Genomic DNA, 27140 nt, shown 5'->3' on the forward strand with positions numbered 1-27140 from the left:
AGATCATGACCCGAGCCAAAACCAAGAGCCGGACACTTAACTGACTGAGCCACCCAGGTGCCCCCTGGGTTACTTTCTGAAAAGGATCATCGTTTATTTATTTATCCAAACATTCATTAAATATCTCTTGAGCAACTATTACTTGTCAGGCTCTGTGCTAGGCATTGGCAATACATTTGTGAAGCAGAGAGATATTGTCTATAGCCTTACAGAGCTAACACATTGGCTGAATGAGTCATTATACGGATAAGCAGAGCTACGGATGGAAAGTAAACTGGGGGCTGTGGAGGCCACTACTGCCCTGCTCATGTCCCCTCAGCACTCACCAGGCAAGCCAAAGGCTTCTTCCTGCAAGAGACTCTCAGGCTGAGTAAGGCTTCTCTGGCCCACAGCAGGCAGGAGCATGCTCAGCCCTAGTATGGTGCGGGCCGTCAGTGCCAAGGAATCAGTGCCCTCAGGAGCAGTCCTCAACCCATGGTGAACAAGACTTGAGAGTTAACTACGCAGCTCCCTCACCCTCTGGGTGTTCTATACTATCTAAGCCTGGGCTGCCATAACAAAATGCCATAGACTGCATGGTTTAGACAACGGAAATGTATTTTCTCACAGTTCTGGAGGCTGGATGGCTGAGATCAGGGTGCCAGCATGGGTGGTTTCTGGTGAAACCTCTCTTCCTGGCTTGTGGATGACCACTTTATCACTGTGTATTCACGTGACCTCTTCTTTGTGTGCTCTCTCACGAAGAGAAAGAAAGACCTCAGGGGAGCTCCCTAGTGTTACTTCTTAGAAATACGCTAATGCTACTGCATCAAGGCCCCACCCTTATGATCTCATTATAGATCTCATTATAGGCCCTCCTTAATTTTTAATTATCTCCTTATTGTCCCTATCTCCAAATATAGGCATATTGAGGATGAAGGCTTCAACATATGGATTTGGGGGAACACAATTCAGGCTATGGTGTATACTGTCTCCCAGAGTTTCCCAGTGAGACTGAGCCCCAGTTACCCACCTCCCATGAATCCATTCATTAAGGTACTCTGAATAGCCTTCTTTTTCTTCCTTCCTCATTCCTCTATCTTCCTACCACAGCTTCCTGAGATTAACCCCCACATAAACCACTTGCACTCAAATCCTAGTCTGAGGATTTGTTTTGGGGGGAACCCCACCAATGACTGGAGCATATATCAGGGAACCAGACTTATGCCTAGCAGGCCTAGATCTTAGAAAGTCTTACCAGCTGTGCCAGGTGGGAAGCCATTTAAAGTCTTAAGCCAAAGGAACGAATCTCTGGTAGCATGTGGAGAAAAGATTCAAAGAGGTAAGAAGCTGATTCAGGGCAACTAACAGGGAAGCTATTTCTTCAGTCAAGTCAGAAGAAGATTGTGATCAGTACTAGGGAGGAAGCAGTGAAGACAGAGCCTGACATGATGCCTAGTCCATAGTAACTGCTCAACAAATATTTTTGGATGAAAATTAATGAATAGGTTCAATGTACCAAATCACTAGATAGACTGTCAGAACTTGAAGACTCGTTTCATTTGGGATTTGAGGAAAAGGAAAGAGTCAAGTCTTCAGGCTTGAACAGCTAGGTGAATGCTGACGCTATTTACTCAATATGGATCATAGCTTTGAGGATCAGCAAGTTGGAGGGGTAAGAGATAATGTGTTTGGGGCATGATGTGCCTGTGAGACATCTAATTGATGCTGAGTAGGCAGCTGGGTACACAGGTTTGGAGCTGGGTTAGAGATGCATATTTGGGTACCACCAGATATAGCTGCAAATTGCGTGGAGCAAGCCCTCTCCAACCACATGGGAAATGTGACCCAGAAGAGCTCCATGTTTTCCTATTTTCTGGAATTCTCTCTAAAATAACATTCCATAAGGAGTATGAGGGAGAACTAATATCCATTGAGAACCTACTATAGGCCAAGAATTGCACTAGGTGTTTAATCTTCAGAACAGCCCTGAGAGGTATGAAATATTATCTCCATTTACAGACGAGGAAATTAAGGTACAGAAAGGAGGTCATTTATCCAAGTTCACAGCTGGTCAGCAGCTTCAGAAAAACTCTAGACTGTCCTACTCCAAATTTCATGTTTAAAATAAGAATCAACAAAACATGGTTCTGTATCCTATGATTCTTAGTCTCACCAGACTTCACAATGTGCAATTCCCAAAGTCAGGTGCATTCAGTAGTAGAGTCTTTCGATTCCAGGGACCAAAGGTTATTCTCTCTGCAGCCCTCTGTTCAGCTCCTCATCCCTCATTTGAACAACTCTCTTTCCAAGTGGTCCCCCTGCTGGTGACCCTACTGTGGTAAAGCCCCAACTGAAGTCTCTCAATTTCTGTCACCACAGATTTGCTTTCTCTGGACATATCATTTAAATGGAAGCATATAATGTGGTCTTTTGCAATGATGTTCTCAGCCAGTGTGCTGAATAAAAGGTAAAATATTTAGTATTTCCTCAACACCATATGTAACAGAGAGAGTAACCCAAAACCTCATTATTTTTTTTAATGTTCATTCATTTTTGAAAGACAGAGAGAGACAGACCACAAGCAGGGGTGGGGCAGAGAGAGAGGGGGACACAGAATCTGAAGCAGGCTCCAGGCTCTGAGCTGTCAGCACAGAGCCCAACATGGGTCTCGAACTCATGAACTGCAAGATCATGATCTGAGCCAAAGTCAGATGCTCAACCAACTGAGCCACCCAGGTGCCCCTTTTTATTTAAAAATATAGCACACCATCTTGGATTTGCTAATGCTGATACACAGTAGTGCAAACTTTTTTTTTTTATAGATCTGCATTAAACTTATACATTTATTTGGAAAGATTAATACTGATATTATTCAATGTTATATATTTTCTATTCCTGGTATGATCCAGTCTGTTAAGTCAAAAGTTTTGAGAACTTTAAGAAAACTATTATTTAGGGTTTTAACACATACTATCTGTATCAAATTCTTTTTCTGGTGATATTTTTATATGGCACATTTTCCCACAGTCTATTCTCTCTCTCTTTTTTTTTAATATTTACGTATTTTGAGAGAGTGTGAGAGAGGCACAGAGATAGGGGCAGAGAGAAAAAGAGAGTGAGAGCAAGAGCAAGAGAGAGAGAGGATCCCAAGCAGGCTCCATGATGTCAGTGCAGAGCCTCATGTGATCATGATATGAGCCAAAATAAAAAGTCAGACACTTAACTGACTGAGCCCCCCAGGTGCCCCCACAGTCTATTCTAAATCATTGTTTCTAACAGACAGGGAAGCTATTGAATTGCATATTCAAATTTTGGAAAACAGTATGGAGGTTCTTCAAAAGATTAAAAATAGAACTACCACATGATCTAGCAATCCCATTTTGGAATATTTACCCAAAAGAATTGAAATGAGGATGTCAAAGAGGTTATCTACACTCCCATGTTCACTGCAGCATCATCCATAATAACCAAAATATTGAAACAACCTAAATGTCCCTTGATGGATGAATAGAGAAAGAAAACATGGTATAGGGGTGCCTGGGTGGCTCAGTCAGTTAAGCGTCCGACTTCGGCTCAGGTCATGATCTCATGGTCCATGAGTTCGAGCCCCACGTCGGGCTCTGTGCTGACAGCTCAGAGCCTGGAGCCTGTTTCAGATTCTGTGTCTCCCTCTCTCTGACCCTCCCCCATTCATGCTCTGTCTCTCTCTGTCTCAAAAATAAATAAACGTTAAAAAAATTTTTTTTAAATAATAAATAAATATTTTAAAAATTAAATTAAATTATAAAGAAAACATGGTATATTCATACAATGGAATATTAGTTAGCTTTAGAAAAAAGAAAAAAATCCTGCCACTTGCAACAATAGCCTGCAGGACATTATGCTGAGTGAAGTAGGTCAGACACAGAAGGATAAATACTGCATGAATACACTTATATGAGGGATCTAAAATAGTCAAACTCATAGAAGCAGAGAGTAGATTGGTGCTTGCCAGGGCTTTGGAGAGGGAAAATGGGTAATTGCGGTTCAAAAGGTATAAAGTTTCAGTTATGTCAGATGCATAAATTGGAGAGATCTGCTACTAAATACAGCACCTATGGTTAACAACTTAAAATTTTGTGAGAGAGTAGATCTTATGTTGTGTTTCTTACCACAGTAAAAAAAAAAAAAATCAACTAAAAACAATTATACAAACAGTTCTTAAAAGATGGAAGTCAAAATCCATACTGCCTCATTCTCCAGATGTGAGGTAGTGTCGCTCCCTATGTTCTAATTCTTTTAATATGTTTGTTGGAGGCAAAGTTTCATAGACTACTTCCTGGTGTGGGGGTGAGCATCTCACCTGAGTCATAGAAGGTTCCAGAGATTGGGCAAGATTGAGCCAGAGAGATGAGGTCATTCTTTTTGCCAATCATTGCAATGTTGCAAAAGGCAGAGGCGGTGTCTTGGACAAGAAACTAGACCTAAGTGAGAGGCCCTTAGGCAGAAGAAAGAAGTATGATCAGTGGAGTTCATCCTGGACCATGTCCCCTTCTTGACCTCTCCCAACCCCTCCACACTGTAGCCAGAGTGAACTTTTGTCACCATGAAAGATGGTTCAGAGGACCTGTGACTACTGGCTAGCTCCTCTCCTTTCTCTGGGAACCTATTCTCTAAGCATTTGTAAATTTCTTTCAGCTCCAAAAAACACATCATTTTCATCTTTACCTCTAGGCCTTTGCCCATGCCCACCCCTCTGTTCCAGCCCCCTTCACATCCAACCCTCCAAACTGACTAATGCCTGCTCATTGCCAAGTCTCTGTTTAGACCTCATTAGGAATTTTTTCCTGACCCTCAAGACTGGGTTAGGTTTTCCCTTTTCAGGGGCTTTTACCCCTATTCCACAGACCAGCCGAATGTGTTGTGATTGCCTATTAACTTGTCTACTCCTCACTCCCCCTAGACTGAAAGCTTCTTCAGGCAGGGACAGAATCTGCCCAACATCTGACCTCATGAGATACCCTAACTTAGAACTTCCCAATCAACTTGCTCCCAAACTCCTGATCCATAGGCACTGTGAGATAATAAGTGATTGCTGTTGTCCTGAACCATTAAATTTTGGAATAATTTGTTATATGGTAATGGATAACTAATACACTATCAAAACTTAGAAGCTTTAAACAATCGTATCCCAGATTCTGCAGGATAGCAACTGGCGACCTCTTGCTCCTTGTGGCATCAACTATGGCACAACTCAGCATTACTCAGCTGGTGGATGGGCCGATTGGGAGGATCCAAGACAGCTTCACTCACATCTTGGGCACTTTTTGGGCTAGAAAGTAGTCTCCATTGGAATAGATTACCACAGAGCCTACACTTGGCCTCTCCAGAATGGCTGTCTCCAAGCAGATGAACTTTACATGGCAGTTGGCTTCCCTCAGAACAAGTATCCCGAAAGAACCCAGAAGAAGCTATACTTTTTTATGACCTAGCCCTGGAAATAACATACAGTCATTTCTACTATATTCTCTTGGTTGAAGCAGTCATAAGACCACCTAGATTCAAGAAGTGACTCCACCTCTTGATGGGAGGAATATCAAAGAATTGATAGCTATTCTTTTAAAAATAAATTAATTATTAAGGTATAATTTATATGCAATAAAATGCACCAATTTAAATATGCAATTTGGCAAGTTTTAGCACATGACTATGTATTACCCTGTAACTACCATCACCATCAAGCTACAGAACATTTCCTTCATCCCAAAGTTCCCTTCTGCCTCCTTGCAGTCAATCCCTTCACCCTTCCCTCCTAGTGCCAGGCAACCACTAATCTGCTTTCAGGCTCTTCTAGAATTTTGTGTGACACCATATATGGTTTTTTACAGTTGGCTTTTTCACTTAGCTAAATTCTTTTGAGACCCATCATGTTGTTTGTTGCATGAATCAATAGTTCATTTATTTTTTATTGCTAAGTAGTTTCTGTTGTATGTCTATAAATGTTTTGTTCTAGCAGTTACCTGTGGATGGACATCTGGGTTGTTTCCAGATTTAGATTATTATGATAAAGCTGTTATGAACATTCATTTTCATTTCTCTTGAATAAACATCTAGGAGTGGGGTTGCTGGGTCATACTGGAGATAGATGTTTTAACTTTATAAAAGACCACTCAATTGCTTTCCAAAATGGTTGTGCCATCTTATTTTCCCAGCAAGAATATATGAAAGTTCTAGTTGCTCCCCACCCTTGCTAACACATGGGATTGTCAGTCTTTTTAAGTTTAGCGATTCTAATGGGTGTGTAGCAGTATCTCATTGGGGTTTTAATTTGCATTTCCCTGATGACTAATGATGTTGAGCATATTTTCATATACTAATTTTTTTTTTCAACGTTTATTTATTTTTGGGACAGAGAGAGACAGAGCATGAATGGGGGAGGGGCAGAGAGAGAGGGAGACACAGAATCAGAAACAGGCTCCAGGCTCTGAGCCATCAGCCCAGAGCCTGATGCAGGGCTCGAACTCACGGACCGCGAGATCGTGACCTGGCTGAAGTCGGACGCTTAACCGACTGCGCCACCCAGGCGCCCCCTTTTTTTTTTTTTTCATGTACTAATTGATCACTGATATATCTTCTTTTGTGGAGTGTCTATTAAAATCTTTTAGCATTTGTAACTGGTTATTTTCTCACTATTGAGCTTTAGAAGTTGTTTATAAATTACGGATACAAGCCTTTTGTCAGGTCTATGTATTTAAATACTCTCCTCCTCAGGGCACCTGGGTGGCTCAGTCAGCTGGGCGTCCAACTTCGGCTCAGGTCATGATCTCATGGTTCTTGAGTTCAAGTTCTGCGTTGGGTTCTGTGCTAACAGCTCAGGGCCTGGAGCCTGCTTCAGATTCTGTGTCTCCCTCTCTCTCTACCCCTCCCCCCCTCGCACTCTGTCTCTCTCTCTCTCTCAAAAGTAAACATTAAAACATTTTTGTAAAGAAATATTTTCCTCCAGACTGTAGCTTGCCTTTTCATCTTCTTCAAACTGACTAAAGGGCAGAAGTTTTTAATTTTGATGAAGTCCAAATTATTATTTTCTTTTTTTTTAATTCATGCTCTTGGTGCCCTATAAAAGAAATCTTTGCCTACTCAAGATCACAAAGATTTTTCTCCTATGTTTTACTCAAGAAGTTTTATAGTTTTAGCTTTTATGTTCAGATCTATGATTCACTTTGCATTAATTTTTTCAAGGTGCATAGTCAGGTCAAGACTCATTTTTTTCCCAAACATATGCAATAGTTACAGTAGCCTTTGTTGAAAATACTATCCTTGCCTCGTTTATTTAGCTTGCCACTTCTGTCTGAAGCAACTACCTATATGTGTGTGTATGTATATATATAAAATAAAATATATAGTCAAATATATGTAAATATATGTATATATATTTTTGTGTATCTATTTCTGGATATTTTTGTCACGTTCTATTGATCTGTACATTTACCTATGTAGTCATATTTTAAAACTGCCAAAAGCATAGCAACTCACTGTAGCTGAACTGGTCTCATGACATCAGACACCAAAGCCCTTAGGCATGGTCCGTATTACCTGGCTCAGGCTCCTGGGAGATGGCATGCTGGCTCCTGCTTACCATTCTGGGCTCCTCTCCCTCAGAGAGAATGAAGAGATCATAAAAAATTAGTAAGGAGGAGGAGGTATGTGGGGAAAAAAAGAGATGTGACCTCTTTTTGCCAGAGTTCTGGTCATTCAAGTTAAACTCGGTGTGAAGAAATGAAGAGATGACGAGAGATTGCAGAGCTATGTCTCTGGCCTAAAAGAAAAAGTTAGGACCCATATAAATTAGATGGGAAACAATCCCATTTTACAATATTGAAACATGCCAATGGATGTTGCATCACAACACAATCCCCTCTATGGGTTTGTTACAGTGTCTGCATAAAGGTAATGTAAGCCTTTCCTCTCAAGAGAATATTTTACTTCATGACTTTTTTTTAAGTTTATTTATTATTGAGACAGAGACAGCGTGAGTGGGGGAGGGGCAGAGAGAGACTGAGAGAAAGAGAGAACCCCAAACAGGCTGCACACTCTGAGCACCGAACCTAACGTGAGGCTCGAACTCACGAAACCGTGACATCATGACCTGAACAGAAACCAAGAGTCAGAGGCTTAACCGACTGAGCCACCCAGGCACCCCGACTTTTTTTTTTTTTTTTTGGCAAAACACCTATTTAATTATCTCATATTTGTCAGGAACAAAGTTTTTGAATAAGAAGTTATCAGGGTTTTTCTGTTTCTGAAAAGTAACCTTATTTTCAGTAAACTTTCTGATTTACTAAAAGTTTTAACTGGTTTACAAAGTCAATATGTTAATCTACTAGCTCAGGCGTCTAAAAATTATTGTGAGATTTAATATGAACGCATTTAGTTGATTGCTGTAGAGTCTGTTTGCAGAGGTAGCGATCCTCAGTAAAAGTGGGTGAAAATTTTGAAAAAGTATAAAATGTTTAGCAACTGTGCATACCAAACAGGTTCTCTGGCATTCTGCCAAATCAGACAACCTATCTGGCTCTTTCTACCACAGAAACTCTCCTACCTGTATTTCTACATCACTCAACATGGCAGAGCTAACAGAAAACCAAAGTCAAATGAGGAAACTTGGCAAATGATTATCTGGCTTCACTGTTTGACCACTAACTGGCAAATACCATAACAAAAACTGCCCAGGAGATAAATGAGGGGATAAGAGTACATTTCTGACCCTGGATCCAGGCTATCATGGAAGAAGCAGGTCTAAGATTTATAGGAAATGATTTGGGAATGAGTTCAACGTACTGAATAATCACAAAATTGTTTTTCCATTTAACAAAAATAATCCCCACGCTTCAAAATTTTTGGTGGTAGCTTTTTTTTTCTCCTGCAACAGCACTCTATTTAATATTTTTACCCCATAACCCCACCTGTTGGTATTCTAGTTAAGATCAAGTACTTAAAAACCTTTATCAGATTTGTAGATCCCAGCAACCTGCTGGCATTTAACAAACACACAACACTGATGGAAATAAAGGAAGGTCCAAATGAGGTAAAACACATAAATTGTCTCAAACTGGTTATTTTTTGGATGACTTTTTACTGATGAGAAAAACTCTCTCAGCCAAAAGCTATTATGCGTATTAACTGCTTCAATTCCCTTCTTTTAAGAAGTTCTGAATTTGTTATTAATATAACACAGTACTAGTTAGAAAACATATGATAAACTAGTTTTTAAAAATCGAATTCAAGAATGCCAAACAGGGTGACTAATTAAGAGTGGAGGTTCCAGGGAGCGCCTCACTTCCGTCTCCCCAGGACAGAGGGATAAATAACTGAGTCAGAGGTTAGTGGCCTAAGTAGGTGGTGCCAGGGCGTAAGAAATTGTTGTCTTGAGGCAGAGGATGAGGAAAAATGCAGAAGAGGAAAGGGGAACCTTAAAGGATGTAGGTGTGTGGTGATATTCTTTTCTCAAATGAGGACAGAGCTGCAAAAAGTATCAGGAGGGGCAAAGACGAACCTGCGTTGGTTTCTCGAGGTTTAGGAGCAAAAAAAGTAAAGCGTCAAGCAAAAGAGGCAGGATCTTTCAGATCTTTCAGGATCTTTCAGAGCTGGACATTATCATACAAGCACTTAATCCAGGGGGTTGCAATTCTGTCTGGAGCCAAACCCGAAGGAACTTTTACCCAAAACAAGAGCAGAGAGAAGACAAGCCTTGGTCGCTGAAGGGCAGAGTGCGGCAGAAGCCCTCCACGCGCATACACTCCTTTCCCCATCCCGTGAGCTGCTAGGAAACCCAGAGCGGTCTGTGCCTCAGTTTACAGCGGAAGAAACAGACACACAGACCCAAGTGACCCGCTCACGGTCACAGAGCAGAGCCGGTTGTCACGTCTCCACACAACTCACCACTTACCGGTTTGCCACTCCAGGGAGGCAAGGAGGGAGTTGTGTGTTTCATGGAATCAACAGGGGGAGTCGTGGCGGTCAAAATCACGCGGGGAGAAGGCGGGAGGACGCGATCTCGGCTGCGAAGGCGTCCGTGCGTGCCCTTCGCCTGGACTCCTCCCCGTGCGGCCACCAGGTGGCGCGCCCGGCCCGCGGGTCGCGGCGGCGCGTGGCGGAGTTGGGGGGGGGGGAGCCCTCGCGAGCCCATCGCCTAGGAAACGGAGGGCTAGGCTACAGCAGGGTAGTGGGTGGGCCTGGTCCGCGGGCAGGACGCGAGTGCTACCTGCGGGCCCACTGCAGTGCATCCGCGCCTGGAAGCGGTCGAGGGAAGGTAGGGAGACTGGCTGGACTCCTCGCTCGACCCCTGACTCCTTCCAGTTTGGCACTTAAGACTTTACATCTCCGTCCCACCCCCACCAGGCCTGGGGCTTGCTCTACGCCCAAGCGGGCCTGGGGTCGCTCCCTCCTGGCGTCCTCCACCAAACCCTGCTCCTGGACCGTGGGAAACCGCCGGGAGGGGTTCTCATAGGCCCGCCCCTCTTCAGGAAGGAGACAGTGAGGGAGATTTTTTGAACTGATCAAAATATTAACCTCTCTTCGCCTTGCAGTAGAACCCCCGGTGACTTGCTGATTTGCCCGCCCTTCGAGATCTGTTCCTGAGGGCAGGATCTGAATGTGATTCAGGTTTGTGACCTTAATGGTGCCCTCACAGCCTCTAGCACATAGGTGTTCAGTAAACTAATCCTTCCATTTGTGTGGAGCTTTATCGCTTGACAGTATTCCCAAAGCATTTGAGCCTCACTGATAACCCGGACAGGAGGTAGGAAAGATGGAAGAGAACTCAGGGTCAGAGGGGATTAGAGACTCAAGGTTATAAAACTCACTAGTGGAGGAGCCAGAACTAGACTCAAGTCTTGCTTTGCTTAGTGCTCTTCTCACCGAATTCCTGGTCTTGTGAATGCGTTTTGAGTGAGGACTCACACCTCCCTGCAACCTTCTCAGAGCCAGCATGGAGCCCTCCCACGAGGGTACTACCTGAGTGCTCTAAGTGTTGCTGATGGCCTTCCCCCCGCCCCCACTCTCCTCCACAGTCCATAGATTGGCTTTAGCTCCTTGCCGTGGATGCTGCAACATCCTTCTGAACAGGACATTAGGTTTCTTTCTTTTATTAACGTTAGATTTGTACGGTACTTTGTTCTTCACTCCCCTTCTTACTCCATGATTAATTCTCTGCTGGGCAAGAGAGAGTTGAGGAGGTGGTTGGGTAGTGGGAGATGTCCCATTGAAGGAAAAAAAAAAAAAAATATATATATATATATATATATATATATACATATATATGTATATATATGTATATGTGTATATATATATATATATATATATATATATATATATATATTCTGTTAAGGCAGAGAAGGAAAACAATAAACCTGGGTATTTATCACTGTGTGATAATTGCTTATGGATTTCCTTACTGCCACCCCAAGACCTGGCCCCAGTAGATCTCTTTGTATTCACCACTGCTCTCTGAAAATGGAAGCCCTTTGGTTCTCCTCCACCATCAGAGTTTGAAAATACTACATGTATTTCCATTATCCTCACAACATTCTTTTCATAATTATGTCTCTTTTATTTTGACATTTCTAAGCTTGAAGGACAGCAGGAGTTGGGGAAAAAATGTAGTAGTTCTGGTTGCTAGAGAAATTAGTATAATATAATGCTTCTCAAACTATTTGTTATTAGCAAATCTGGATCAGAAGATAGACCAATTCAGAAGCTAAGTGTAATTTAGGAACTGCAGTTCAGAAATGTCCCACTGACCAAAGGATTTGTATTGGTGAAAAAAATACATGGTAATGTAATGTACATCACCAATTAGGCATGTGAAAGTTGAAAGTGTTATTTATCCAGATATTTTTAAATATCTTGATTTGAATATTTGGTTGTTTAACATATCTCCAAACTGGCTGTGTTTTACATTTTAAAGCTGTTTTGGGCTGTATATACATAATCTATACTAAAAAAGGACTGAATTTGTTTTAAGCTAACTTTTAGGTGATATTCTCACTACTAAAAGGCTTTAAATGAATTCAGCGCTTTTTAACATACACTGAAGAGCATTTCTTTTTTAAAATGTTTATTTATTGATTTATTTTGAGAGAGACAGAGAGCACAAGTGGGAGAGAGGCAGAGAGAGAAGGAGAGAGAATCCCAAGCGATGTGGGGCTCAATCCCACAAACTATGAGATCATGACCCAAACTGAAATCCAGAGTCAAATGCTCAACCGGCTTAGCCAGCCAGGCACCCCTACACTGAAAAGCATTTCTAAAACATTTAAATATTGTATTAACAATATGTTCTAGCATAAGTGAGAATTTGAATTTAAAAGTGATTTACTTTCTAAATTCAGGGTATATACAACATTACGAGAAAATAAATAGGGCCATGGATAAAGAAAGTGAGTATACATTATTTGCAGGTCATTCAAATTAGACATTTATTGAGCATCTACTTTGTGTCCAACAAGGTATGTTCCAACATATATTTTGAAAACATATTTTGAAAATATATATTCCAAATATATGTTCCAACATATATTTTTGAAAACCCAAAGATGGTTTGTTGAAGCGGTTAGTTGTTATTCAGTATTAAAGGAATTATATTTTGTTGAAAATGAACATATAACACCATGAATGCTTTCAAATATATATTGCAATTAACACTATAATGGGATACTACTACATTATTATTATTTATTAGACATACACATTTACAGCTAGTTAATGGCAGAGCCAGTACTAGATAGACTTCGAGACTTCCCACACCCATATAGAGATCTTTTCACTAAATCATGCCCTCAATCTCTGATGAAATCATATTCAGAACTTTTACCGTTACTAATGCTGTTAAGTAGATATCTTCCATTTTAATCTACATAACAAACATCAGAATCCATTTCAAATGTCAAAAAAGCTATTAGGGCAGAGCTGCCATCCCTCTCAGCCTCCACAAAATTTGGAAAGAGTCATTAGGAGGCTTCTGGATATCTCCACAAAGTCATGAAAAAAGTCATTAGGAGCTTTCTCAGTATTGAGCCAGGATCCTGAGAATGCACTCTTTGGTTTTTTGGGGGGGTAATTTTGCAGAGTCAAGTAAAGCATTATGGGATAACAGTACATTTGAATAAGATGGCTATTCTATGTCCATTTTTTTCTAAACAGACTTCTTCCTTTCCACTGAGAAGCATTTGGGGAATATGTTTTGAAAAATTTTCTGACAGAAAGTGATTATGGAGTAGGCTCTGAAAAGGCTGGAGACCTGAGTCTTTCAAACCTAGCCTCCTCGCCTGCCATCGCTCTATGGCATATGTTATGGAATGCCCAAAGAGCATTGGGAAAGGACAAACAGATAGTACAAAAGGTCATACTGTGAGCAAAGATCTCCAGAGCATTCATTGCCTGCACAATCTTGCTAGCCTTTTAAAGTTGTTCATTATTTTTCTAAAAGTCCTACTAGAGTATGCTTCTTTCTTCCTATCCATCTGAGTAGAGATCTTGCCTCTTCCATATGTTATAATTAAGGACCAGGTAACGTGCCATGCACAGAGCAGGCACCAGATAGATGTTTGCAGTTACTGACACAGATTAGGTGTCCATCTGTCAAGAATTATTCTTCATAAAACCTCCTGGAAGATAACCTACATTACTGTGTGAATATTTTTCTAGGGTCCTCACCCTTTGCTGAGATAGAAGTCCTCTAGGTGGACAGGAACCGTCAATCCTTGTAAATGTTTATGAAAATCCCCATTGTTTGTAGGACGTTATCAAATGTAGAAGGACATTCTGAAGTAATGTCATTAGCTCATTGCAAAAATGCATCTATTAAGAGGCCAATCCTCTGCTTACTGATTTTCTGGAAAGTATGTAAAACAATGAATCTTAAAATAGTTTATGGATAAATAATTTGTGCTAATGGATCCACATTTTCACTCATAGTTTGTTAAAGTGCTTTGCCATGAGTTGCAGTTAGGTAACTAATAATACTTTAGTCAGAGAGTTGAAAACTTAAGAGCCAGGTAACTGAGGTAATGAGCAAGATGAGGTCATTTTTCCTCCAGCACCAGATGGGTATTATAGATGGAAACTCTAACACTTGATCTCCTTCATATGACTCAGAAGGAAAATTAGAGATCAATGTTAACATTTGTTTTAACTTTTAAATAAAATATTTATAGTAAAACAATCACTGTTAAGTAGTAAGTTATTGTTGCAAAATGATACACTTGTCAGCATGTTATCTCTTTGTGCAATAGTCAAGTTAAAATTTCTAATTCTAAAATAGAAAATAATATAAAAATTCAACTCTGCATCTAAAACAAAACAAAAGCAATTTTTACTCAACTTCCAAGTTTCTGTGAACTGTGATGGGAGAATGACACATTTTTATTGTGTAGTTTATGAAATTATTCTCAATACTTTCACATCTGAGAAGATACCACTTAATATATTACTCGGTGTTAATGTGTTAAATCTTTTTGTTGACAGCTGTGTGCTTTTCATTTGGAAAGTATTATATAGTATGTTTGCATTCACATATACTCGAATCTGTTAGAATGTAGAGATGAGCACACTGGCTGGAAAAGAAAAGTCTCAGACACAAAGACTGAGCCTCACTGGAGGTCTAGGTGTGAAAACAGCATGTCTAGGAAGAAGTGTTTCATTTCAGAGACATTTTCCACTGTGGATCTCAGTGATCTATGTAGATTGCCGAGTCAGTGACCCAAGTCAATGATGAAGATTGACAATAGCAAACCGCATGGATTAGTTTTTCCACACATCATTATACTTGGCATTGGGTAGACATCCTCTGCTTTAGTTACCCGGAGTTCGAAAAAGCCTGATCTGGAGCTTTAACTAAAAGGGCATAATACTTAACTAAGCTCTTTCTGTATGTCAGCCACTATGCTAGGTGCTTTAAATAATGGCTTATTTGGGGCGCCTGGGTGGCGCAGTCGGTTAAGCGTCCGACTTCAGCCAGGTCACGATCTCGCGCTCCGTGAGTTCGAGCCCCGCGTCGGGCTCTGGGCTGATGGCTCAGAGCCTGGAGCCTGTTTCCAATTCTGTGTCTCCCTCTCTCTCTGCCCCTCCCCCGTTCATGCTCTGTCTCTCTCTGTCCCAAAAATAAATAAATGTTGAAAAAAAAAATTAAAAAAAAAAAATAATAATGGCTTATTTAATCCTTACAACAGCTTTTAAAGTATGATTTTTGCTCTTAACTTATAGATGATGAAACTGAAGCTCAGAAAGATTAAGTCACCTACCCAAGGTCACATAGATAATAGGTGGTGGATATAGGATTAAAACATGTCTGCCTGATTTATCCATCCAGTTTTTCCTTTGACAAGGACTTACTGTGCATCTACTTGTGCTAGGTGGGGAATACAGTAATGCACAAGAATTACATCATGCCCACTCTCATGGACTTCCCAGCCATCTAAATAAATAATTACAAAGGTTAAATTCTTTCTACCATACCCAACTACTACTACTTTGATTGAAGCTTAGGCATTTATTGTTTTTATTTAATGGAAATTAGAAGATAAAAATCTGTTAAGATTATAATCTGAAAAGAAGTACTTTAGTACCTATACAAAATCCATCAAGTATTCCTGTTCATATAAAAATCTGTGAACAGTGGACCTGATTTTTCACTCTTAAAATCTATTATTTTTGATAATTTTTTATTATTAGATAAAAAGCAATCGATAGCTGATGAGCAGTGACTGCTAAATATTACATTATTATTATTACTTTGCATTTGTAAACCTTTTAGCCATTTAAAAAAACATTTGAATATGTGCTTTTATTTGCTCTAACAACCCTAGCCATACCTAATTCTTTTGGATTCTAGTTTCTTTGGATTCTAGCTCACAGAAAATTGTGCTTTTTTGTTTTGTCTTAATTAAAAAAAAAATTAACAGACATTTCCTGAGCTGTTATTATATGCAGTAACACTGTGGAGAAATAAAATGACTGGAAAAGTATAGTCCTTGTTCTTAGAAAAGCTTGATAGGGACAAGAGATGTAGATGGATAACATAAGGGGGTGAGTGTCTTAGAAAGTTTGGGTAGGAAAGGGCACCTGGGTGGCTCCGTTGGTTGAGTAGCTGACTCTTGATTTCGATTCACATCACGATCTCCCAGTTCAGTTCCTGGGATGAAGCCCCACTGCAGGCTCCACACTGACACCAGGGAGCCTACTTGGGATTCTTTTTATCCCTCCCCTTCCCCTTCCCTCTCCCCCTCCCCCTCCCCCACTGCACATGTGAGCATGTGTGCTCAAATCTCTGGCAAAATAAACTTTAAAAAAAGAAAAGAAAATGTTTTGGAATGGGGAAATGCTGTACCTGGTCCAAATACGGAACTTACTAGACTCAAGAATCCATTGATTCACTGATGTCCCAGCACTGTGGTGGATGATAGGTCTGCTAGGTTTCCTAGCCTGAATGGAAAAACAGTTTTAAATTAAGTGCTGGCAGTTCCTTATCTTGAGTAAACACAAGTAGAGGGGCAAAGACAGAATTTATTTGCTTTTCCTACTTCTTTTCTAAACAGGCATACCTCTTACTAACGAAGCAACACAATGGACAACACAGCGAAAGCAAATAAAAAGGATATTCAAAATGAGCCACCCAAAGAAGTCCAATTGCCTACCAGTGAAGCACTTCTAGACTATCAGTAAGCTTAGATTATGAAATCCAAACATCCCCACATGTAAATGGAAATCATTGTTAAAATTCATATAACTCCAAATGGACAGTAATGCATTCAAAAGTTGTCAAGAGAGCCAGACTAGAGGTAGATTGGAAGCATAATTGAACTCTTGTGCTATGTGCAGACTTTTTTATTAAGTTTTGAAACTTTGACTATAATATATTCCAAGTAGTAGCTGTGAAACCGCATTCATTAATGTGGTTTTGGATCTCTCTCTCCCTCCATTGTATTATTGGTCACTCTCCCACATACTGTGTACACTTTGTATATAACAGCTGGCTGGCTTACCTCTTAAAATACAACAGAGAAGAGTTAGTGTCATCTCCAGTGGCTACAGATCAAATCCAAAAGATAGAATTATTTTTAATAACAATATTTCTTAATGTCTCACTCCCAGGAGCTGAAGATAAAACTAAAGGTAATACCTATTCTATATTTATGTTTTCATAGATAGTAAACTCCTGGAGAGATTTTGAACCTCAGCTTTTGACACAGGGTAGGTGTTTTAATGTGTAATTCTTAAGGAGTGAATGAATTCATTTCATTCTTTTACACACAAGAATGTACTTCATAACCCTCAACAAGGTAGGTTTAGAAGGAACATACCTCAACATAATAAAGGCCATATATGAAAGCCACACAGCTAACATCATAGTCAGTGGCAAAAAACTGAGAGCTTTTTCAGGAAGGTCAGGAACAAGGTCAGGAACAAGACAAGGATGTACGCTCTTCCCACTTTTATTCAACATAGTCCTAGCCACAGTAGTCAGCTAAGAAAAACAAATAAAAGGTATCCACAATGGTAATGAAGGAAGAAGTAAAACTCTATTTGCAGATGACTTGATACTATACATAGAAAACCCTAAAGACCCCACCAAAAAACTACTAGAACTGATTGATTTATTCAGTAAGGTCACAAGTTACAAAATAAGTATACAGAAGTTGATTGCATTTTCTGTACACTAATAATGAAGTTGCAGAAGAAAAACTTAGCAAAAAAATCCCATTACAACTGCACCAAAAAGAATAAAATAGCTAGGAATAAACTGAAGGAGGTAAAAGACCTATACTCTGAAAACTATAAAACACTGATGAAAGAAATTAAAGATGACACTAACAAATGGAAAGATATTCCATGCTCATGGATCAGAAGAACAGATATTGTTAAAATGTCCATATACCTAAAGCAATCCACACATTTAATGCAATCCCTATCAAAATACCAACAGCATTTTTCACAGAACTAGAACAGATAATCCTTAAAGTTGCATGGAACCACAAACAACCCTGAATAGCCAAAGAAATCTTGAAAAGGAAGAACAAAACTGGAGGTATCATAATCCCAGATTTCAAGATATACTACAAAGCTGTAGTAATCAAAATAGTATGGTACTGGCACAAAAATAGATACATAGATCAACAGAGTATACGTGTGGGTGTGTGTATATATATATATATATATATATACACACACAGTATATGTGTGTATATATATATATATATATACACACACACACACAATATATACAATGGAATATTATTCAGCATTATTATTCAACATATACAATGGAATATTATTCAGCCATAAAAAAGAATAAAATCTTGCCATTTGCAACAACATGGATGGATCTACAGAGTACAATGCTAAGTGAAATGTTAAAGAAAGACAAATACCATATGATTTCACTTATATGTGGAATTTAAGAAACAAAACAAATGAACAAAAAGAAAAAAGAGAGAGAGAGAAGCCAAAAACACGCTCTTAACTATAGAGAATAAATTGATGGTTACCAGAGGGGGTTGGTAGGGGTATGGGTGAAATAGGTGATGGGGATTAAGAGTACACTTAACATGATGAGCACTGAGTAATGTACAGAATTGTTGAATTGATATATTGTACATGTGAAACTAATATAACATTGTATGTTAACTATACTGGAATTAAAATTTTTAAAAAAGCATGTACTTCATTCCTGCATTTACTGAACAAGTACTTGAATATTTACCAAGTCCAAGGCAAGTGCTAAAGGACAACAACAAAGAGACAACCTGGTTCCTGCCCTGATGAGACATGGGAGACAGACATTAGACAACTAATTCAAGCTTTTTTTTACAAAATTGCATAGCTGCAATTAAGACACTATGAAAGAAAAGTGTAGGGTCCTGTGTAACAGTTTAACTAAAGGTTTAAACTATGGTCAGAGGTGTCAGGAAAAACTTGTTGAGGAAGTGACGTTGGAGCTGATCTCTGGAAGAGGAATAGGTATTATGGAGAGATAAAGTAAAAGAGAGAAAAGCTTATGGAAAAAAATCCTGGAGTGAGGGAGAGGTTTCACATCCCAGGAACTGAGAGAAGGCAGAGTGAGGGAGAAAGGGTAAGACTGAACTGATGATGTATGCAAGGGTCAGATAAACCGAGTCCAGTGGAATATTTGGGAGTCAGTATGAGAAACTATTTATTGGAGAGGAACAAGACTGAAAGTGGGGAGCCTGGAATGCTGGTGACTAGCCTGTGACACTGGCTAGTTTTTAACAACATTCAGATAAAATCTACCTCCTTCTTGAGAAACTCCAAATCTATCTGTCTGTTCTTTTTAGAGAGCAGTTGACTGAAAGGGTCAGAACACTGAGAAACCCAAGAAGGGACTTGTAACAAAGTTCCCTTTTATTTTTTACTTGAGATAACATTAAGTTATAACCAGAAACTACCCACACTCATTTGTCAACATAACTGAAAACTTCCCTCATCTCATCTTCGGAGAGGTGGACAAAAAGGCTCTAGGAATACAACCTGCTCTCTAATTTGCTGCCATGGTTTACAATGATGACATCCAAATACAACCATTTCTCTTGTAGGTCAATCAGAGGCCAGTCTTTAACAGAGGTTTACAAAAACACAGACATTCTGGGCGCCTGGGTGGCGCAGTCGGTTAAGCGTCCGACTTCAGCCAGGTCACGATCTAGCGGTCCGTGAGTTCGAGCCCCGCGTCGGGCTCTGGGCTGATGGCTCAGAGCCTGGAGCCTGTTTCCGATTCTGTGTCTCCCTCTCTCTCTGCCCCTCCCCCGTTCATGCTCTGTCTCTCTCTGTCCCAAAAATAAATAAACGTTGAAAAAAAAATTTAAAAAAAAAAAAAGACATTTAAAAATTCTCATGATCTAGCACAAGATATAAACTGAACATCTCATGCTTTTGTTCTCTGCTTTGTTAAGACTAAATAATCTCATGGACTGAAACAGTCGAGGCCTGACTGTACCATACTCTGTTAGTGACACTTGACTCATTCCAGGTGTTCCCAGGTGACAGAACTTTTGTCACATGACAAATTGGCCAAAACACTCACCTCACCATCTGAGAAAGGATTGTCCAAGGGTCCCCTGGAAGTATCTTCCTTCTCTCTTACACAATCTTATTTTAGAACAAAGAGCTGGGAGCACATAGTAGGTAATCAATGACTTCCGAACAACTGAACATTTTTTTAAATATATCCCAAGAAAATAAGGTCATGAACCTCTATGATTGTGAAGAGCTGAAACTGTCAATGCCAAATCTATAAAGTGACACCATTTCTAGGTAATGGTGGTTTTTATTTTTTCCTTTGTACTTGTTTTTCCCCCAGTTTTCTACAATGTGTGAATAGATCTAGAAATAGGTATAGATATTATTATAGGTTAAAAAATAGATAAAAGTATAAAATTTTTAAATCCAGATTTATCTATTTTCCTTCTGAGAATTTTCAATGAAATTGCATGGAGGGAGAAAGTTGACACATTAATAACACTTTAATAATACAGCGAGGTAAGGGGGAAGGTGACACCTTGTATTACTAACCATTTCATATCACTGTGCTTCAGAATAATGTGTATCCTTTCCAAACGGCTTTAATATCTATTATCTCATTAGTTTATCGTCCAACTTGCTTCAGCATTTAGTGTGACATGTGGGCTACTATGGCATCTGAGAAAGTTATAAAAAGGAAAAAGTATATAGAGAAGAGTGAAGCTTGAACTCCCACAGTGGCTAAGAGTGTTGAGTTCTGAAGTTCAGTTTCATCTTCATGAGACCTAAGGAGGTTGAAGTAAATTCCAAGGAAAGACTCAGCTTAGACCTATGACTACCATGTGAGCCACAATTGAGCCAATGAAGCCACCAAAATCTTTTGGGCATCTCAGAATCTCCCCCAGGCCTGCCGGTGCCATTTAGATCTTTCTGAACAGCTCACTGCAGAAGGAACAAAAGACAGAGCCCTAGGTCATTTGCCCCTAACTGCTCTGAGCAGAGGGGTGGTTGGCTGAAGTGTAAGGTTGCCAGATATAGCAAATAAAATTACCAGATGCGCAATTAAATTTGAATTTAAAATGAATATGAAATAATTTTTTTTAATGTAAGTTTGTGCCATGCAGCAGCTGGGGTTGGGGCAGGATGTAGTCTCTGGACCCATCTTTGTATACTCAGTCATCAGCAGGGAAGGCTCTCAGCTGAAGCCATTAGTAAGTCTATTAACTAGACCATCCAAAGACTCTCTCAACCAATGGAGACTACATATTTGAGATTCATTTGCCTGCTTCACCCATACTGAGAGTTAGGTTGCCATATTTGTAATTGCAGAAATTGCCTAATGTGTGAACATTTGCATAGCCTTTTTTCAAATAATTCTCATAATATTTTTTATTTTTCTCCTTAAAATGGGAGGTAGAGAAGGCACTCCTTCAAAATTTTTGCATACCTAAGCTTTAGGTGAGAAGTAAAAAGATGGTTTATACCTACCTATAGACTTATTTATTATTATTGTGTGGAAACCACCCTTCCATTTAGCCTGTTATTTCCCCCATAACAATGGGTAAATAATATGATTGCGTGTTTACTTCTTTATTGTCTAATAAAATGTAAGCTCCTTGAGGGCAAGAATCACAGAGGTCTTGTTCAACACTATCTCCATAATGTCATAAACAATACTGGGCACAAAGCAGCAGCTCATTAAATCTTGTTATTTGTGAATGAATGAAAGGGAACAATGGTCAATTTAAATTGTATAATTTTTGAACTGAAAAACTATAGAGCTCATCCCCTTCAATTCTTTTACCTACAGAAGAGTAAGGCAAGGCCTAACTAGGTGAAGAGTCCTTGGGCAGTTAGTGGAGAAGCAGGCCTGAAATCCAAGTTTCATAGTATCCAAACAGAGTACTTTTGCCACTAAAATGGATTGCTTGTTTTGTTTTTATGTTGCATTTTCTCATTATTGGGAAAGAAGGAGCCTTATTTTTCTCTCTACCAAATATGCAATATCACAAATATAAATGGTATTTTGGAGGAAGGGCTGAGGATATAAGATTCACTTCAATGAAATTTACTAAGCACTTACTCTATGCTAGAAACATTCACATACAATTTCTTATTTTAATCCTTATAGGATTAGGGCTAGGTATTGTTGTCATCACTGATAGCTTGGAAATTGATGCTCAGAGAAGTGACTTGCCTGAGATCATGTAGGTAAGAAGGGACAGGGACAAGATTGAAAACAAGAGTTGCTCAATCTTTAAAAGCGTCTCTGTTCACTACACCACAGAGGTGCTACATATTTGTTTTGTTTTGTTTTAATTGAGGCAAGGTATTTACATGAAGTTGTTTCCATTGTGTTACTTTGGTCTCAGATTTAAAGTTACAAGATGTACTGGGTAGTAGAGATATACTTAGCACTTCAAATATTTATCACATAGCCCACATCAAAGTCTTCCTGCACCTTTCTGTCTCTCCTTTGTATCTGACAGATGCTCAACAAATACTTGTTGGGTATTAAAGAAATGTGTTTGTGTCAGGAAAGTTTTTATTATTTATAGAAGAGATGGCGTGCTAAGGAACTTGAACCAAAGATATGCCTAGTATATCTTTCTCTTTCAAGAAGATGTGCCTGCACTTATAAAGCCTTTGTTTTGTCATTTTTGTTTGAAATATTTAGATTTCTAGAAAACATGTTTTCTGTATGCCCTTCTTTAGGTTCCCTTTAAGCTGAATTATTTATAGATAGTTAGAAAGTATAAAAATTATGAAGTACAAATGGGGATTGATTTAAGAAAAAGAAACTTGAAGTTATCTCTCCAATATATATTTTAGTGAGGAAAATATACTCAGAAACACACACACACACAAATCACTTAAAAAGTTTTCTGATCCCTAAATGGGTTTTTATAATGTATCTAATACTTTATTTCAATTCAAATAATTTAGTTTAAAATTTTAAATTTGGCCCATTAATTTTCCAAGCTAAATAATTGTAAAACATCTTATCTTTGTTTATTATCAGCTGTCAAATAAAGGAAAATGCAGTAGAACGGTTTATGGCTCAAATAAAGAGACTTAGAGAAAAGAACCAAAAGTATCATGAAAGAGTGAGTATAACATTTAAAGCTTATATCTGGTTATTAAACATTTACACAAATGCTTTAAAAATTGTGAATTATGATGACATGTACTCTAGGAAAGTATCTTCTTTAGTGCTTGGAATTGATTAATTTAAAATCTAAGTTTTTTGTACATGTAAGGCAAAAGGGTACTGCTGTTCCTATTATATTAATTACAGTGTCGAAGGAAGTCAGCTGGAGCTGTGTTATTTAGACATGATGACATTCAGTCTTGTGTTAAAATTTTTAAGGCTCTGAAACCACATTTATCATTTAATTTCTTATTTAGCCAAATGATAAAACATTGGGTCTCTGTTTTTAATTTCTATATCTTTTTGCTCTTAGATTTTCAGAGTGTGCATATGTAAATATTATTTGAAAAGTATAATCTCAGTTGTTAAAATGACTGATGTTTAAGATGATATGTTGTATTTATAAAATCAGATTGAAATGAATATCAAAGTCATGCTGTATATGACTAAGTGATAATTAACACAATTTTTCCCTTAAGGGGATAAGGAAACGCTGAGACTATTCTCTACTAAAACATTTATATGGACTCTAAAGCTTCCACAGTTAACTGTTTTATTTGGCTTTTGTCTAAAATGACTATATCTACAAGTTTTAGTGGAGTCTGGGGTCAGAGACCTGAGATTGCATCCTGACTGTACAACTTAAGGCTGGTAGCATTTTGGCCAAAACTGATGTGAACCCCAGTTTCCCTCCTATAACATGGGATTCCTGTCTTCCAAATAGGGCTAATTTGGTCATTCATTCAGCAATATTTTGGGGACTAGACATGGTGGTGATATAACTGAGACCCTGACATTGTCGTGATTCTCAACGATCAGTTACTAAAGTCTGTTGATCAGAAACTCAGGTCTGTGGGTGAAAATGGAAAGGGGACATTTGGTCTAGGTGCTTGGATGCAGGTTCCACATGATGAGCTCCACAGCACATTAGATGCGTGAACTGCCGTCAAGGACCAATGCACACCACCCGGTGGTCAGCACTGGGACTTCCATTGGTTGTGGAAATGACAACAGATCAGGACTGAGGGATCACTTTCCCATAGCCCCTCATTTGAAGCCAGAAACAAAATTCTGATTTTCATGACTATGGGATAGGCCTATGTCTTCTTCTGGGGTCATGTGGACCCAGCAGTGACGAACATGGAGAGGGAGACTAGTTCCAGCTATGTATCTATTTCTTTCCATTTATGCTGCTACTGCCACAGTTGAGGCTGCCACCAACTCTTACCCATCCTTCTTCTATTCAGTACATTTTCCACAGTGCAACCCTTTGAATACCGTAAACCTTTCAATGCTTAAAACCCTACAGTGGCTTTCTATGGTACAGAAAATTAAATCCATGCTCCTTACTAAAGTCTTTGAGGCCCTACAAGATCTGACCTCTGCTCACCTCTCCAACCTTGTCTCCAGTTGTTCCACCCTTTGCTCACCACTGCTTCTTTTAAATCTTGGAAAACCCAGTCTTGCTCGTTATTTTTTTTTTTTAATTTTTTTTTCAACGTTTTTATTTATTTTTGGGACAGAGAGAGACAGAGCATGAACGGGGGAGGGGCAGAGAGAGAGGGAGACACAGAATCGGAAACAGGCTCCAGGCTCCGAGCCACCAGCCCAGAGCCCGACGCGGGGCTCGAACTCACGGACCGCGAGATCGTGACCTGGCTGAAGTCGGACGCTTAACCGACTGCGCCACCCAGGCGCCCCTAGTCTTGCTCGTTATTGTACCTTTCTTCAGGCTGTTTCATCCTCCAGAATGCTCTTCTCTTGGCCAGCTCCTTTTTGTTCCCCCAAGCTTAGCTGGAATGCTCCATACAATGTATCTCCATTATTAAATTGAAAGCTCTTTAGGGAGCAGCAATCAAATCTTACTTACCTTTGTTTCTCCGGAAGGGCCCAGCATGAGTCGGTGTTCGATAAATAGTTGTTGAGTTGATTCACACTAACACCAGTGAAGGAAACATTTTTGAGGTCACAGATATTTACTTGCTAAATTAAATATGACTCATTAACAAGACCTACTTTTTCTCTTCCATTAGGTCAAACTCAGAAATCCTTCCTCCCCATCATGTCCTCCTTTGTGTGAATTTTGTTTGGACAGTCACTTCATTGATTATCTTTCTTTCTCTCTGTATGCTCCACTCATGTCATTAGACATTTCATAGTTCACTGTGTCCACTTCCTTACCTCCATTTCATCCTTTCACTCGTGCTATTCCACCACACCTGCTAGGACAGAAGTTATTAATGACCAATTAGTCGGGTCCAATGGCCTCTTTTTAGTCTTTAATTTATTTCTCGTGCCTTCATCATCAGCCCTGTCATCTTGAAACTCTCTCTTCCTTTGGCTGCCAGCACATCCTTTAATATTCCCCCATATTCTCCAACTATTTCTTGTTTTTCGTTCATTGCTCTTTTCCCGGAACCATCCCTTAATTAGGTATTTTCCAGGGTTCTGATCTCCACTCTTCTCTTTAAATCTAAAGGCCTCACTTAACACTATGGCTTCAAATGCCATCTGTCTGGTGATAATTCTCATATGTATATGTGGCAAATTTTCTTAATACTTATCCCCTAAAAACAACTAAAATGAGCATATGTAAAAACTGGTGAAATCCAAATTAAATTCTCTAATTTACTTAATACCATTGTACAAATGTCAACTTCTCCATTTTCAGGTGCTGTGGTTATATAAGATGTCATCATTGGGGAAAGCAGGGTGTAGTAAGGCGAAGCTCTGTGTACTATTCTGGCAACTTCTTGTTCTTGCAAATCTTAAAAAGTTAAAAAGTCAGAGCCCATGAGACGGCCTTATAACAAAACAAAATCAGTTCTTTCTTTGTAGTTTATTTATTTAATCTCCTTTATTCTATTTTTATGGTGTGATAATGGTTTGCTTTGTAGGATAAATGTCTTGTTTTAAACACGTTGGTGAATATAGCTAACTAAATTGTATTTCATATATCACTCAAAATAATTTTTCAGATATAGTAAATTTTGTAACATGTTATCAGACACATGTCCCATCCACTTGTAATTCACTATGGGATTTGGGGAGTTTAACAGATGCTATTAAATTTATATATAATGCCAAATATGATTTAGTCATGTTTATGTAATTTTTGAATACAGCTTTAGGACATATGATACTATTTTAATTTATAAATGAAAATATCATATGTTTTAAAAGGATAGTCATTGTGTTAAAAATTTGATCTAAGAGGACTGGATTCACTTTGATAAGTATTGTGCTAAGTATGGAAAGTAAAAGGAAAATTTGTTGATTCATTACACACTATTCTTTTATGAATTATATGTAGTGGTTTTTAAATGATCACTGTCTTTGGGTATTTTTTTGCCTATTTTTCAGCTGGAATTGATTTTGTGGCAATTATTGCCTTACTATAATTACCTAACATAAATAAAATCAGATAAAGATTTATTTAGTATTCGGACTATACTTGATAAAGGAATTTTCCATTTCTACAAAAATAAGTGGAAAAGTCCATATTTAGAAAAAGTATTAGGAGTGCAATAGTTTGGCAAGGGATATTTCCATTGCTATTATTCAAGTTTCTACAAATATTTCATTTTCAGATAACTCATGTTGAGCCAAAGTAATTCAATTTATTTATAAGAAAAGCAAAACATGAATCAATTTCATTTAAGAAAATGGAGTTATTTGAGAACTGATTAAAGAGCAATAAATTGTTTATCAGTTGCTAATATTGATTGATCTTCATTTTTTAAATTAAACTTTTTTGAAATAATTACAGATTAGCATGCAGTTATAAAAAAATAATACAGAGAGATCCTGTATACCCATACCTGGTTTCCTATAACATATTACAGAACTATAGTACTATATCACAAGTAGGATATTAACATTAACAATATTGACATTGATACAGTCAAGGCATAGGACATTTCCATTAACACAGGTGTCTCTCATATTATCCTAACATAGCTACTCACTCATTCCCAATTCTGCCCCTTCATTAGCTCCT

General features: G+C 38.8%; 2 protein-coding genes across 13 annotated transcripts in view; one reads left to right on the top strand and one right to left on the bottom strand.

The window, feature by feature from the left end:
• SYTL2 (synaptotagmin like 2) overlaps positions 1-10036 on the bottom strand; it is a 156792-nt gene extending 146756 nt beyond the window's left edge. For all 4 annotated transcript variants that reach the window (XM_086678481.1, XM_086678484.1, XM_086678482.1 and 1 more), the window contains exons 1-3: positions 9908-10036; positions 7555-7615; positions 4325-4459 (exon numbers count right to left, since the gene is read on the bottom strand). The gene's annotated coding sequence lies outside the window, so the exon portion shown is untranslated. The remainder of the gene's footprint in view (positions 1-4324; positions 4460-7554; positions 7616-9907) is intronic.
• The window catches only part of CCDC83 (coiled-coil domain containing 83), a 68099-nt gene that overhangs the window by 10796 nt on the left and 30163 nt on the right, over positions 1-27140 (top strand). For 2 of the 9 annotated variants that reach the window (XM_086678498.1, XM_086678506.1), the window contains exons 1-4: positions 10138-10270; positions 10548-10614; positions 16554-16676; positions 23012-23096. In XM_086678498.1, coding sequence (XP_086534624.1) covers positions 16582-16676; positions 23012-23096 — 180 coding nt within the window. In that variant the 5' untranslated portion in view covers positions 10138-10270; positions 10548-10614; positions 16554-16581. Of the gene's footprint in view, positions 1-2361; positions 2450-10137; positions 10271-10547; positions 10624-16553; positions 16677-23011; positions 23097-27140 lie in introns of those variants that run through there. The other 7 variants (XM_086678501.1, XM_086678502.1, XM_086678499.1 and 4 more) reach the window with 7 other exon arrangements.

Source organism: Puma concolor, chromosome D1, assembly GCF_028749965.1.
Source record: "Puma concolor isolate L17-30 chromosome D1, mPumCon1.1.hap2, whole genome shotgun sequence".
Taxonomy (NCBI): Eukaryota; Metazoa; Chordata; class Mammalia; order Carnivora; family Felidae; genus Puma; species Puma concolor.